Source organism: Grammomys surdaster, unplaced genomic scaffold (genome assembly GCF_004785775.1).
Source record: "Grammomys surdaster isolate TR1022 unplaced genomic scaffold, NIH_TR_1.0 1162, whole genome shotgun sequence".
Classification (NCBI taxonomy): domain Eukaryota; kingdom Metazoa; phylum Chordata; class Mammalia; order Rodentia; family Muridae; genus Grammomys; species Grammomys surdaster.
Window position 1 is genome coordinate 634,588 of NW_021605581.1, and position 14,200 is coordinate 648,787.

The 14,200-nt window shown below is 38.4% G+C and overlaps 1 protein-coding gene across 1 annotated transcript in view; it reads left to right on the forward strand.

Annotated features, from left to right (window-relative positions):
• The window catches only part of Atm (ATM serine/threonine kinase), a 105,542-nt gene that overhangs the window by 56,761 nt on the left and 34,581 nt on the right, over positions 1–14,200 (forward strand). Inside the window, exons 35-40 of the mRNA XM_028783614.1 lie at positions 1,238–1,379; positions 3,177–3,353; positions 4,238–4,415; positions 7,999–8,086; positions 10,500–10,655; positions 13,708–13,795. Of these exons, the coding sequence (XP_028639447.1) occupies positions 1,238–1,379; positions 3,177–3,353; positions 4,238–4,415; positions 7,999–8,086; positions 10,500–10,655; positions 13,708–13,795 (829 nt within the window). The remainder of the gene's footprint in view (positions 1–1,237; positions 1,380–3,176; positions 3,354–4,237; positions 4,416–7,998; positions 8,087–10,499; positions 10,656–13,707; positions 13,796–14,200) is intronic.

The following is a 14,200-nucleotide window of genomic DNA, read 5'->3' on the forward strand; positions in this document are numbered from 1 at the left end:
TGTGGATTTTTATGTATAGTGGTATTGTGATATATCATCATGTATAACATCATTATATGACAAACCGATGACTGTTTTGGTTTGCTTTCTATTAATGTGATAAACATTGTGGCCAAAAAACGTAAATTGGTAAAAGAAAGGGCATATTTCACAGTCCATTGGGAAAGGAAGTCAGGGTGGGGACTCAAGAAGGCAGGAACTAGAACAGAACTGATGAATGCGTGCTTAATGGCTTGCTCTGTGGGTCAGCTAATCTATTAGGACCACCAACTAGTGCTAGCACTACCCACATTGGGCTGGGCCCTCCTACATCAGTCATGTCCTTTAAACTTCTCTACAGGCCAGTCTGATGAAGGCATCTTCTCTGATAACGCTAGCTTGCATCAAGTTGACAAAAACATTAACCTGCACAGTGACTAAGGGCAAAATTAGGAAAAGAAACTGGTTTTCTAATTACTGCTATAGGACAGAGAAGAAAGAATTAGATGAACAATGGGCATGAGGGACATGGCTGGAAGGAGGGCATGTTCTTAGTATAGCCACTGAAATTTGCTAAGGAATTAGATGTGGGAAAGTGAATCCAGGGTTAGAGGTCATCTGGGACACAAACATACCTGATCAGAATTAAGCCATCGTTTGATACTTGCCCTTACTCCAGTCTCAGGCCCAGTAATGTTTTCTTTGTGGGTCGCCCTATTTTCAGGACTCTTGTAGCCCTCCATTTCCTGGGGTGTTTTTGTTTTAGTTAAAAAAAAAAGAGTTTTACTTTTTATTTAGAGGTTTGAGATGCTAATGGTTTTCAACTAACTGGTTTGTCAGAGTGCGTTTGTACCTTCAAAAAGTATCTTTGTAATAGATTTAGCATTTGGAGTAAGATATTGTACCTCACCTCAAAAATGATTTGTATCACTAGAGGAAATATCATTGCGTTTCCTCTGGTGAATTAGGATTTTGCCATTTTCACTAATTATTATTCTCATTATTTCCAAGTAGTTCTTCTTAAATTTATGGTCAATATAACGGTCATTATTGTACAGAATGAAGAGAATTGCTGTTGATTAGTTTAACTTATGTTTCCTGAGGAACTATTTTAAAAAAATCCTTTGACTTTTTTCCTTCAATGTTACAGAATATTATAGATAAGTTTCTAATATTTTAAATTATTAGGTTTAAAACTTTCCAGTCAAATTTGCATAGCATTCCAGATTAATAAATATTTATTATGTATGTTTTTCAGTGTCAAAATTCGATCAGCTGCGGCTACCTGTTTGAAAAACATTTTGGCTACAAAGACTGGACATATTTTCTGGGAGAATTATAAGACATCAGCAGATCCAATGCTGACCTATCTACAGCCTTTTAGAGCATCGAAGAAAAAGGTCTCTTAAGTAACTAACATATGCTTCCTAGAAAAACTCAGACTGTACGTGCTGAATTCAAGGGATTTATTATTTTTCCCTAGGAAGAATAGAAAAGTTGAAATGGATAATTTAGAGGTGCTGATTTGGGGTTAAAGGAAACTCTCTTCCAATATAGCAGACCCTGTGATATTATGTATCATTGATCCAGGATTATTTTAGGGGTTGTCATCAGCCAGCAAGCATTCACTGCTTAGCACACCTTTGGTAAAATAGGAGACTTGTAAGCTTCCTTTGTGCATGTTAATTGTCATGACAATCCTGTTGAAAGCTGTCTGCAGTGTCATTAAGAGCTTTTGTACCTGTCTGTAAGCATTCCTCTTTTCAGAAAGTGACAGAGCAGTATGCAGTTGTTTTTACTGTTTGAGTTCAATAGAAATATCCATCATTGAAGTACTCATTTTAATGTATCATAGTTTTCGTTCCCAGTAAAACTAGTAGTAATACAGGCTGTTAATGAAGCTATTAATTTAGCCTAATGTAAAGTATTAGGATTTTTTTGTTTATTTGGTTGGTTGGTTTAGTTTTTTGTTTCTTTGGGGTTTTTTGATTTTTTTGGGGGGGGGTTAGGTTTGGTTTGATGTGTTTTTTTGTTGTTTTGGGGTTTTTTATTTGTTTTTTGTTTGTTTTTTTGTTTGATTGATTATTTGTTTTGAGACAGGGTTTCTCTATGTAGCCCTAGCTGTCTTGGAACTAACTCACTTTGTAGACTAGGATGGCCTTGAATTCAGCCTGCCTTTGCCTGAGTGCTGGGATTAAAGGTGTGTGCCACCACATCCCGGCTAAATATTGTATTTTAACATGTAAATATTACATTTTCTTTTGAAATCAATTTTGTGGTAGATTTGAATCAGTTTTACATATGAGCCAGATGAAGCAGAGATTGTGACTTATATAATATGCTGCCAGTGAGTGACAGAGCTAACAGAAGAATTCAGGTTTCTCACTTCCTACACAGTAATATTTTTACAGTTTCACTCCCTCAGTTTAAGTCCCCCACCCCACATGTGTGCTCCCTGCTTCCCTCATTTATTTTTATAGCAGGAGTTGGATCTTAGGGCCTTGTGCTTGACCACTGACTTATGCCCCAGCTCTGTTTTACTTTTTATTTTGAGATAGAATTTCACTAAGATACCAAGCAGACTTTGAAGTTAAAATCCTCTTGCCTCAACTATTGAATAGGTGGAATTATAGGCCTGAACCACCATTCCTGGTCTAATCTGTTTAACTTTTAAAAGGCAAATGTTGTTTTTTTTTGGGGGGGGGGGTTCGAGACAGGGTTTCTCTGTGTAGCCCTGGCTGTCCTGGAACTCACTGTAGACCAGGTTGGCCTCAAACTCAGAAATCCACCTGCCTCTGCCTCCCATGTGCTGGGATTAAAGGTGTGTGCCACCACTGCCGGGCTTAGGCAAATGTTATATTCAGACTTAAATTTTTATTAACATTAATTTTTTTCATTTATGTGTGTTTGTGTGTGTGTGTGTGTGTGTGTGTGTGTATACAAGTGTTTGTGTGGACATGTGTGTGCACTCATATTTAGATGAAAGAACAACTTGCCAGAGCCAGTTCTCTCCTTAGACCATGTACATTCTGGGATCAACGTGGGTCAGTGAGGGTTGATGGCAGGTACCTTTACTTTCTGACCTATTTTGTGTGCACAGGCCCCAGATGTAGTTTAATTGTACTTGGTTTTATTAGAAGCAGATTTGACTGTACCTGGTTATTTATTTGACATAGGAATTGACTTTCTGCTTCCAGCTTTTAGAAGTGCCCCAGTTTGTTAAAGAAGATGTTTTAGAAGGCCTGGACGATGTGAATCTGTGGGTTCCTCAAAGTGAAAGTCATGACATTTGGATAAAGACATTGACGTGTGCCTTTTTGGACAGTGGAGGCATAAAAAGCGAAATTCTTCAATTACTAAAGCCAATGTGTGAAGTAAGAGGATTAATCTAACTTAGAGCCTGTGTTTTGTATTTGTTTGCTTTTCTTGTTCATTTAAATTCTGTCTCTGGTTGTGATTTACATATTTGAAAAGAATTCTAAGTGATGAATATATCATCCTCCTGCAGTATAAACCACATCCAACTGCTACAAGTCCATTGAAGTGTGTATCTATATCCGTTGACAATGTATCTAGTTCCGTAGCCAGAACTGCACAGCAAGCTTTAGGTTTAAGAAGGCAACATACTAGTTAAGTTCTTCAAAGTGCTAGAGTAATTAGTAATGATGTTTAAAGTAATTGAGATTATAAATTATTTATATTATTGAAAGTCAGGTCCTATTCCTTCACTATCATTTGGCATTCCTTGATATACTTTCTGAGTGAAGAAAAGGTAGGCAGCTAATCAGTTTTACATGGAAGTCTGGTACAGCAAATTTCAGCAAATCTTAAGTGTGTGGGCTGTTCAAATTGCTGACAGTGTTTGGGGCCTGAGGTGCGGCTCACTGGGAGAGCAGGTACTTCTAATGCATTAGTTAGTTGCTGGGGTCAGTCCTGGTGTTTTGTTGCCTTTTTGTTGTTGCTTTGTTTTGAGATAGGATCTTGTGTATCCTGATCTCAGGTCAAGGATACCTCTGACCTGGTGCTCCTGCCACCTTCTCCCAAGGTCTGAAACACTTTGCTTAGTATTACTAGGTTGAATTTGTTTTGTTTATTTTAATCACTACTTGATGCACACTTTTGGTTGTTTAGATTATTTTGAGTTAATGGAGGACCAGTGTAATTTTTAATTTTTGATACATCAGTAATAGGGGAATGAACATTTTCAGTAAACGTTACTCCAATCCAAACAATTGAGTGGATGTATGCTGTGTTCTAGGTGAAAACCGACTTTTGTCAGATGGTGCTGCCATACTTGATCCATGATGTTTTACTCCAAGATACACATGAATCGTGGCGAACTCTGCTATCTGCGCATGTCCGAGGGTTTTTCACTAGCTGTTATAAACATTCCTCCCAAGCAAGCCGCTCAGCAACTCCTGCAAACTCGGATTCAGGTATCCTGTTTGTTACTGTTTCTACTGTTAGCATCTCAGCTCTAGAGAAAGACAGCTCAGTAAGTTACAGGGCAGCTTGCTGTACACTCTGTGCACCAGGCAGTGTGCTCGCAGTGTGGACGTGAACAACACGGCACTCCCATTTAGCAACGGAAAGAAACATGTAAACAGACTCGTCCACATGTGTTGTTGTACCATGGTAGAGTTGTGATGAAGTTTTTATATTTTTAGACATCTGACCAACTAGTCTTTAAAAACTTTTTATCACCAAATCATGCATATTTTTGCAGCCAATAAAAGTTCTACACATTTTTTAATTTCCCATAATCATACCCATAACTAAAGATATCTATGTTTGGATTCGTGTGTGTGTGTGTGTGTGTGTGTGTATAAACTTGTATATTTATATATGTTTTACATTTAGAATATATCCTTCCAATTTTTTAATTATTTTAAAGAAATAATTAGATTGTGTTTTACTTACTCTTCAATTTTACTTCCATGGTAAGAAGTGAGTATTTCTCCAGCCTTAAAAGAGCATATCAAATAAATCACAGGAGCATTTCCGGTGCTATTTATTAACAAAAGTAATTACATTAAGGGTTAGGAAGACAGTTCAGCAGGTAAAATGCCAGGGTTTGGATCCCTAGCACCCCTGTAAAAGACAGGTGACTGTGACAGCACATCTCTCACCTCAGTTCACCAGAGGTGGATACGAGCCATCTCTAGTGCCAGCTTACTAGCTAAGCTAGCCAACACAGGGAGCTCTGGGTTGAAAGACTGTGCCTGAATAGAGAGAGAGCAATCAAGCAGGATACTCAGTGTCAGCTTCTGGTCTCCACAGCTACACCTCCACACACTGGCAAAGAGAGAAAGAGAAATTACCCAGAGTTTAAATGCACATATAAACACAATTGACCATTCATTGTAGATCACCTCTTCAAATTGAAAGTTCAAAAGGATAAGAAAACAGTTCTCTACAGTTAATTTACCATGTTCAATATATATAAGCATAAAATTAGGCATGGCTTTACATGTTGCATTTCAAGAAATAGCATTTTAGTAAAACCATACCTTAGTGTGTTTATTGTAGTCATTTCAGCATAATTGTGGTTATTCAATTTTCCCAGTTTTATGCTTTTACTATGACAGCGTTCATTTGAAATGTCTGTAGTGTCCTTTAGACTTCATGTTGCTGTTTTTATGTATCTGAGTTGATACATGTTTCACTGAAGTTGAGAAGTTGAGGCTAGGGTGAGTTGACTAGTGCCTACTGAACTATAGTTATGTAGGATACGATCTGATGTTCTGCTGAGTTGTGGGGCGAGGGACTGCTGACTGATTCTGTCCCACATGTGAAAACAAACAGACAAGCCTTTGAGGTATTGGGAAGTACATAACCTGAGTTCAGTTCTCAGCTCCACATGGGCTGGCTCGCCTGTAGCTCCAGCTCCCTGGGGACCTGACACTTCTCTCTTCCATGGGCTCCTGCATTCACCTACACACACATTTTCAAAAAATCTTTCTTTAAAAGGCCTTGAAGAAATAGTTTTTATTATAAACAAATAAAATTTGGAGATAAATATATTTAACCTGACTAAAACATTAATACATTCCTGTATTGAAAAGTCAAACGGCATCCCATTAATATGTATGATTTTAGTTAAAAGTTTTAAAAAAAAACAAATCTATGAAAAAAACCCATGCAAATATAAAAAGAGACAACGTTGCCCCTCTTGTAGCCCTCCTAGGTTTGATGTTGTTCATGAAAATAATCCGGAACATGCTTATGAAATTTTGGGGGATTGCTGAGTTAAAAATCGTAAAGTATGGGTTAATGTGATAATGGTTCATGGGTAAGGGTGCTTGCTACCAAAACCTGAATTCAGTCTTGAGAAACCCACACAGTGGAAGGAGAGAACCAGCCTGTGCATGCTGCCCTCTGACCTCTACATGAGCCCCGTGCGGGGAGAGTGCCCACATGCATAATGATTGCTGTAATTACATCTATTTTAAAAAATAAATACAATTTTTAAAACCCTAAATTAAAAATTATTGCAGAGACTTCGGAAGCTACCTAAAATATATCACCTACATTTAATTGGGAAAATACAGGTGTAAGTCTACAATTACAAGTAGCCATTTAAAGTCTAAATTTGTTATAAGTACTGTTTAAAACCATCTTACTACTTACATTTATGCTCTGTCACTCAATAGCAAAATCATCTAGTTTCACCTGTGTAGAATATCAATATGTTTACCACCTTAAATGAAATTCTGAATTTCACATATATAAAACTCTTATTAAAAATGACAATAAATGTAGATTCCTATAAATCTTAAATGCTGTCTTTCTGGTGCCTGGAGGTCTCACACCTTTACTTGAATGTGAATGTGAATTACTCATGAGTCTCAAACTCAGTTGTGTGAATAAAAGTAAATGCCCACACTAAAACCTTTCTCACCCATCTGAATACCAAAACCTGCCAGTTCTCTTACCTGTGCCCCCCATCCATCCTTTCTGCTTTCCAGCTCTGATTCAGTGGGTTGAGATTCCCTCACTGTCTTCTGAGTTCTACTTGATACTAGCCACCTCAGACACCTAGCCCTCCCTCCCTCCTTTCCTCCCTCCCTCCCTTCCTCTCTCTCTCTCCTTCCTTCCTTCCTCCTTTCTTTCTTTTTCTTTTTGAGACAGCAACTCAGATGGTCCTCAAACTCACGTAGCAGTGGAGGACCCTAATTCTTCTGCCTGCCTCTCAAGTGCTGGCTGTAGAGGTATGTGCTGTGACACCCAGTTTATACAGAGCTGGGGACTGAGCTCAGGGCTTCCTGAAGCAGGCTAGCCCAGCACTCTTACTGACTGAGCCATGCTCTCTGCCAAACCACGTTCTCTCCCTTCCCCTGACTGACCAGTTTTTGGCTTCAGATGTAACTTTCTTCTTCAGGCCCTTTTTAGTCCAGGTGAGGTGACTCTCACATGACTTCCTCAGCATTCATACCTTTTCTCTCACACACCTTGTGCAGCCGTGTTAAGAGCCTCCAGGCTTGTTAACAAGCTCTGTGTGCAGGAACAGTCTGGATGTGTTCATGGTTGTCAGTGTACTAAGCACCTAGCACATAAGACATTACAAACATCTCAAAGCAGTGGATATACCAGCTTCAGAAACAAATTACAATTTGTAACAAATTCTTTACATTTTTTATATTTATATATGTTTATGTTATACGTACTGTTTCCTTGAAAATAAAAGGAATGCCACTAAAGTAAATTGATTTATATTTATTAAGAAGTGGTGTTATGGCCGGGCGGTCGTGGCGCACGCCTTTAATCCCAGCACTTGGGAGGCAGAGGCAGGCCTCTGAGTTCGAGAGTTTGAGGCCAGCCTGGTCTACAGAGTGAGTTCCAGGACAGCCAGGGCTACACAGAGAAACCCTGTCTCGAAAAACCAAAAAAAAAAAAAAAGAAGTGTTTTTATGTTGGGCAAGCCACCTATCATAATCTTACAGTGTAGAAGGACACATAGACAAGAAAATACTTTCACAGCAGTATGAGGCTAAGAAGAGATATTTCTGTTTCCGTTAGAGTCAGAGAACTTTCTCCGATGCTGTTTGGATAAAAAATCACAAAGAACCATGCTTGCCGTTGTGGACTATCTGAGAAGGCAAAAGAGGTAATGTGACAACTGTTGTTTCTCGGGTTTGGGAACCGAGCACTATAACTTCCTCTGGCTACTTTTTAATCTGATTCTTTTGTATGCAACTGCTTCCAACTGCTAACATTGACTGGTGTGGTGCTTCTGTGTATTTTTAATTTAATAATTCATATGCAGGACGGCACTTGGGTTAAGTACTGTCAGTTTTGTTCCAGCTGTCCCAGCAGGCATGCCGCGGTAGGTAAGTCGTGCAGGCTTTAGCTTGCCACAGCAGTGAAGATGTGGGAACGGCGACTGCTCACAAAGTTGTTCTTAGAGTAGCTGGAGTTGGGTGTCTCCATTAGCATCTTTTATAAGAGTAAAGCCTTTCCTGTTCTGTGCCATGCCTTCCATGAAAATCCATAGTAAATTTGTGATATGACAAAATTGATTTAGGTAAGTTACTTTACAGTAGAGTATCTTTGTTTCTATTGTAATTTTTTTGAGACCAGGTCATGGTAGCCTAAGATACCCTTCAATTCACCATGTAGCTCAGCATGGCCTTGCATTCCTGATGTTCCTCCACTTCAAGCGCTGGGGTTATAGGTGTGAACCATTGCCCCAGGCCTTCAAGGGGTTACTAACAAAGTGAGCTGATGTGTGCTGCTATCGAGTTATCAGAATAGTCTGGTCCATCTTACAATTTTTCAACTTTACAAAAATGTGTGGCAGCATTCAGAGAAAGCAAGCTGGACTTCAGATTCTAGCCATGTTCTGGACTGGTGATGATGCAGCATGATCTTTGTCTTCTTCTTTTTCCCGTTCTCACTTTGTAGCCCTGGCTGTCCTTAAACTCGCTGAGATCTACATGTATCTGCCACCTGAGTGCTAGGATTAAAGGTGTGCACCACTGTTCAGCAATCCTTTCTTGAGATGCTAGATTGTGGCTGTCTATCAGCCATGTGATGAGAGGACAAACCATCATTGGTGCCCCCATAGTGTACCGTGTTGCTATGATTTTTCTGTAGGTTATGTGTAATAAATGCATCTTTTTTTTTTTACTTAAAAGTATTTTCAACCTGGGTTGGATGTATTGGCCATAACCCTGCCCCAATAGCATGCATGATTTGGACACATAATAATTAATGTATGTATGTACATCCTCATGAGTATGTACCAACAGTGGTTGGTAAAGAATGGGGTGGTGAATTGAAAGAATAATAGATTATTTTGACCCTAAATGTATTTCTGTTGTAAATGATGCGTGCCTTTCATAACATTCTATTTCACTAACAGATTTTTCTTGCATTTTAGTGTCTTTGTGATTAGTGTCTTTGTTTCATCTTGTTTCATTGTAGATCCTCTTCTTCTTTTTTTCTTTTTTTTTGTTTTGTTTTTCGGGTTTTTTTGGGGGGGGTTGTTTTGGTTTGGTTTGGTTTTAGTTTTGGTTTTTCAAGACAAGGTTTCTAGCACCTGTTCCATTATTTACAGATAGAAATGAACTGACTGAATTGTTGCTGCAGATGATACAGCTAGTAGTGGGTGGGTGATAAGCTAACTTTGTGTACTGTATACTACTCCAGAGCCAATACATTTATTTAATCACTATATTGTCTTACATCTTTCTAGTATTGTTAATTTTGGAAAGGATAATATCTATATTATCCAGTTCTGATCTGTCATTGCCACAGTGAACATTTTTAAATTAAGTAGTTCCGTGTTGGTAATAGGAACGAAAAATTGCAAGAGAAAAGCCATGAATCTTACTTTTCTTATTGTGACACAGTACTTGACAGAAGCAGCTTAAGGATGGAGTGTTTATTTTGGCTTTTACTCTGAGGTGTGTATTTGATCTTGTTGGAGAAGTCGTGGTGCCAACAACAGGAGCCAGCTGGTACCTTTTTATCCATTTTTAGGAAGCAGGGAGCCATCGATGCTGGTGCTCAGCTCCCTTTATTCTTTCTGTTCAGCCCAGAGTCTGAGTTCACGAAGTGGGGCCACCCGCATTCAGGGTGGGTCTTCTCACATCAGCTAACTGTGTCTAGAAATTTGTGTCAAGGCGTGCCCAGGAGCTGGTGTCCATGGTCTTTCTAAGTTCCATCAAGTTGACGATCACAATTAATCCATCACATGGTTTTTGGGTTTTGTTGTTAGTTTTGTTTTTGGTTCTCCCACCCCAGTCTGAGAAGAAACAATGTTTTTATTCTAAAAGTGACCATGAAGCTGTCTTTTGCAGCCAGTGATGTAAAGGGTGGGTGCAGAACCCAGACTGGTATAGCATGATGATTAGTGGCTTTCTTTAGATTCTCCGAGAAGTTATGCTCCACAAGGATGGAGAGGTGGACTTTAGCCATGCTCTCTCAGAATGGCTTATGACCATACACTAGAGAATTGTGCTTCTTTCATTGTTTATGTTAGCAATGACATGGCACTGTGTTTAATTCCTCTTCAGGCCTTCCTCGGGAACAGCTTTTGATGATGCTTTCTGGCTCGATTTGAATTATCTTGAGGTTGCAAAGGTGGCTCAGTCCTGTGCTGCTCATTTCACAGCACTGCTCTATGCAGAAATCTATTCAGATAAGAAGAGCATGGATGAGCAAGAGAAGAGGTAAGTGGGTTTTGACATTTGGGTTTTGTTTTGTTTATTTGTTTATTTTTTTCTTGGTTCCCCTCCTCTTGGGTGTTTGTTTGTTTGTTTGTTTGTTTGTTTTTGACAAGGTTTCTCTGTATAACTACCCTAGATGTCCTAGAACTCACTCTGTAGACCAGGTTGGCCTCAAACTCACAGAGATCAGAGATCCACCTGCCTTTGTCTCCCCAGTGCTTGGGATTAAAGGTATGTGCTACTGATGCCCAGTGATATTTTGGTTTTTGTTTTGCTTTGTTTTGTTTTGTTTTGTTTTCTAGACAGGGTTTCTCTGTGTAGCCCTGGCCGTACTGGAACTCACTCTGTAGACCAGGCTGGCCTCGAACTCAGAAATCCGCCTGCCTCTGCCTCCCAAGTGCTGGGATTAAAGGCGTGCGCCACCACCGCCCGGCGATATTTTGGTTTTTAAATTGGTGTTGATGTTGTTTCAGTAAAAATGTAAAGATTTATTTTGCCCCATTTCTCCATGTTTTTATGATTGAATGATTTCCTAGTGTTGGTTACATTAGGTTTACCTCTAATTCAACTTTCAAGATTCATTTTACTCTTTGCCTGGAATGTGATTAATTTGTATGTGACTAAGTAAGTTCACTTATATGTTAACTGCTAAAGCTACTTCAGTTTGATTTCCTCTGATTGAGTTAGAACATTTATAAGAAGCTAAAAATATGATCATAGATCGTGATGAAAAATTATCAAGAAAATAGGGTATTAAATTATATTACATGTCTTATATGAACCTCCTATCAAACCCCTGCCTGAAATAGCCTAGTGTTTGTGTTTATATACAGCCTCACTTTCTTACCAGGAACTCAGCCTTACAAAGAAACTGAAATCACAGATGTGACTTATGCCAATTATTTTTGTTACTAATAATTGTTGGTGTCATTAAGCTGGACATGTAATATATTTGTTTGGACTGGAAAAGTGGGATCAGAACATGTTCTGTGAGTAGTTAACATAGATTTAGACCATTTTCCTCACTCCTGGTTTGATATTTGAATCTCTGCTTTTTTAGTTTAAAACAATTACAAATCTACATTACGTGGACACTATAGAACATGTAACGCTATGTGTTCATGATCATTGTAAATCCATGAAGACAAGTATATGGCACTGGTTGCAGTTTAAGTGAGTTTTAGTGTTGTGGGTCCATAGAACGGTAATTTAATCAGGAGCAAGTATTATGTCATCTGTGAGTGTAAATAAAGGCATCTTAAATTTGAAAGTTAGCCATTATGTGAAAGGAGCAAACTTGTGCGGAACTGCTTACCTTCAAGCAGGTATGTCTGCGTTTCCTTTGATGGTCTCTTTGGGGTTCTTCCCCCGCCCCCCAGAGAGAAAAGGAGATGAGAAAAGGAGAGACGGATGAGTACAGAGACTGAGAAGTGCAGGAGTCCAGCGGCTCTGTTAGAGGAGCCAACCTGGAGACCTAAGGTAGTAAGCACACCACGTTTGTAAATAGAATATAGGTAAGCAGTTTACCTGTGCTGTCAAGGAAACAAACCACTAGTATTTTCTATTCAAGTTGTTTACTAGAATTCTTCATAGTAGGTACTTGAGGTACAGTGTTGTTTTGTTAGCATGCTCCTGAGAACACTGCAATCCATAATCTGTAAAACAAAGTCAGCTCAAGGCTTATTAACAAGACTTAGAGAGCAGATTTTTACAGCCCCGGGTGTAAAACTTCCTAAACTGATGCCTGACAGAAGTACATCCAACTGTGTTACACATGTGTTGCATTGATGAAGTGGAGATAGATTAGCATTTTACATGCGTGTTATATCTGTACCTGAAAGTCACAAAGCAAAGCAGAGTATCACCAACAGCATTCTCTTACTCAGTGTCCCCTTTGTACCAGCCTCCTGAGACCCTCCCAGGAGTAAAGGTGACCTTCAGTCTGTTTTTATCATTCCTTCAGTCTAGATGAGATTTTTGTCATATTAGTATGAATGTGGAGATATAGTGTAGTATTCCCTATTTTTGAGTTTTATAAGACATTTTATATGCCGCCTTTTCCTCTTAGGTTTTTAATATCCGTGCTGCTTGTTGCTGCCATTCTTTACTGCCCATGGTACACTAGAGAAGACACCACAGTTTGTTACCTGTTTGTCAGTGACATATATCTTATTGGTAGAACTACTGGTGTGCAGATTTTCAACTTAGTAAGATAGTGCCGAATTGTATTAGTGTGTGTACTTTATCAAACTGTAGTTGGTAAAAAAAAAAAAAAGTGTTTATACAAGAAGTTTGTATAGCTACCAAAGTGTAGTTAATTAAAAAAAAAAAAAAGGAATCAGGAGGATATGCTACATTGGGAGAAGGAAACCAAAATCTAACTTTTTCTATTTTGAGAGAAAATATAGAAAACACAGAACATGTTTTAGAAAGATATTAAAGAGGGCTATCATTTATGGTAGTATTTAATTGATTGGATTATTATAGGCACAGTAGCAGTGATGATACTAAAATTGAGTCACTTACCAAATATTACACCCAAATATATAAATGCTTAGGGATAAGGTCTTAGAGTGGATAAATCTGGGTTCTAGTCGCATTGTTACCTATAGATTTCAACTGATCCCACTTACTTTCATCTGATTTCTTTCTTTTCTTTTTTCCAGTTTATTGGGGGGGATAAATTGTGTCTTGTTTTGATATATATATCTGCAATTATCAAGTAAACTTTAGGTAAGACCACTGATAGGATATTTAGGATCTGAATTGCAAAACTTCTGTTTTTAAACAGGCCTGTTTCTATGTAAATAAGCCTATTTTGGCATATAACTTTGCTGTTTATACAATATTGTTATTATGAATAATTTTCACATGAAGAATTCAACATTTTCTTTTCTATGCCAGGTCTAAATGATATTCTGTGTTAATGTGTAAATGGCTCACTGTTCGTTTTGCTACCATAATTAGTTTCTTTATATAGAAGTATAGAATAAATATATTTATAACCTCTAAGATAATACATTCTCATTAAAAGAGATGTTTTTATGATAACCAGAAGTCCAACATTTGAAGAAGGAAGTCAAGGTACAGCTATTTCTTGTTTGAGTGAAAGAAGTAAAGAAGAAACTGGAATAAGCTTACAGGTAAATATTAGAAACTCTGTGATAATTTGTATGTGATATGTTGGATTGTTTTCTCATAGGGATATAATTGATTTTAAAACTGAAGCTACTTACTGGACCTAGCATGACGTTTATAAATTTATGCTGTGAGTAGAGAAGTGATTTCCAATCTCGACTCTGCTGTTTGTTCTATAACGTTGCATAGATAAGTGGCCCTTTCTGATCTTAAATAAAGGCTCTTTTATTCCTGACCATGACACCATGTCCAAGGCAACTTTTAACACAATGTTTGATTTGGGGTTTATGGTTTTAGAGAGTTTCATCCATGATGGCAGAGCAAAGGCATGGCAGCAGAAACAGCTAAGAGTGGAGAGAGAGAGAGAGAGAGAGAGAGAGAGAGAGAGAGAGAGAGAGAGAGAGAGAAGC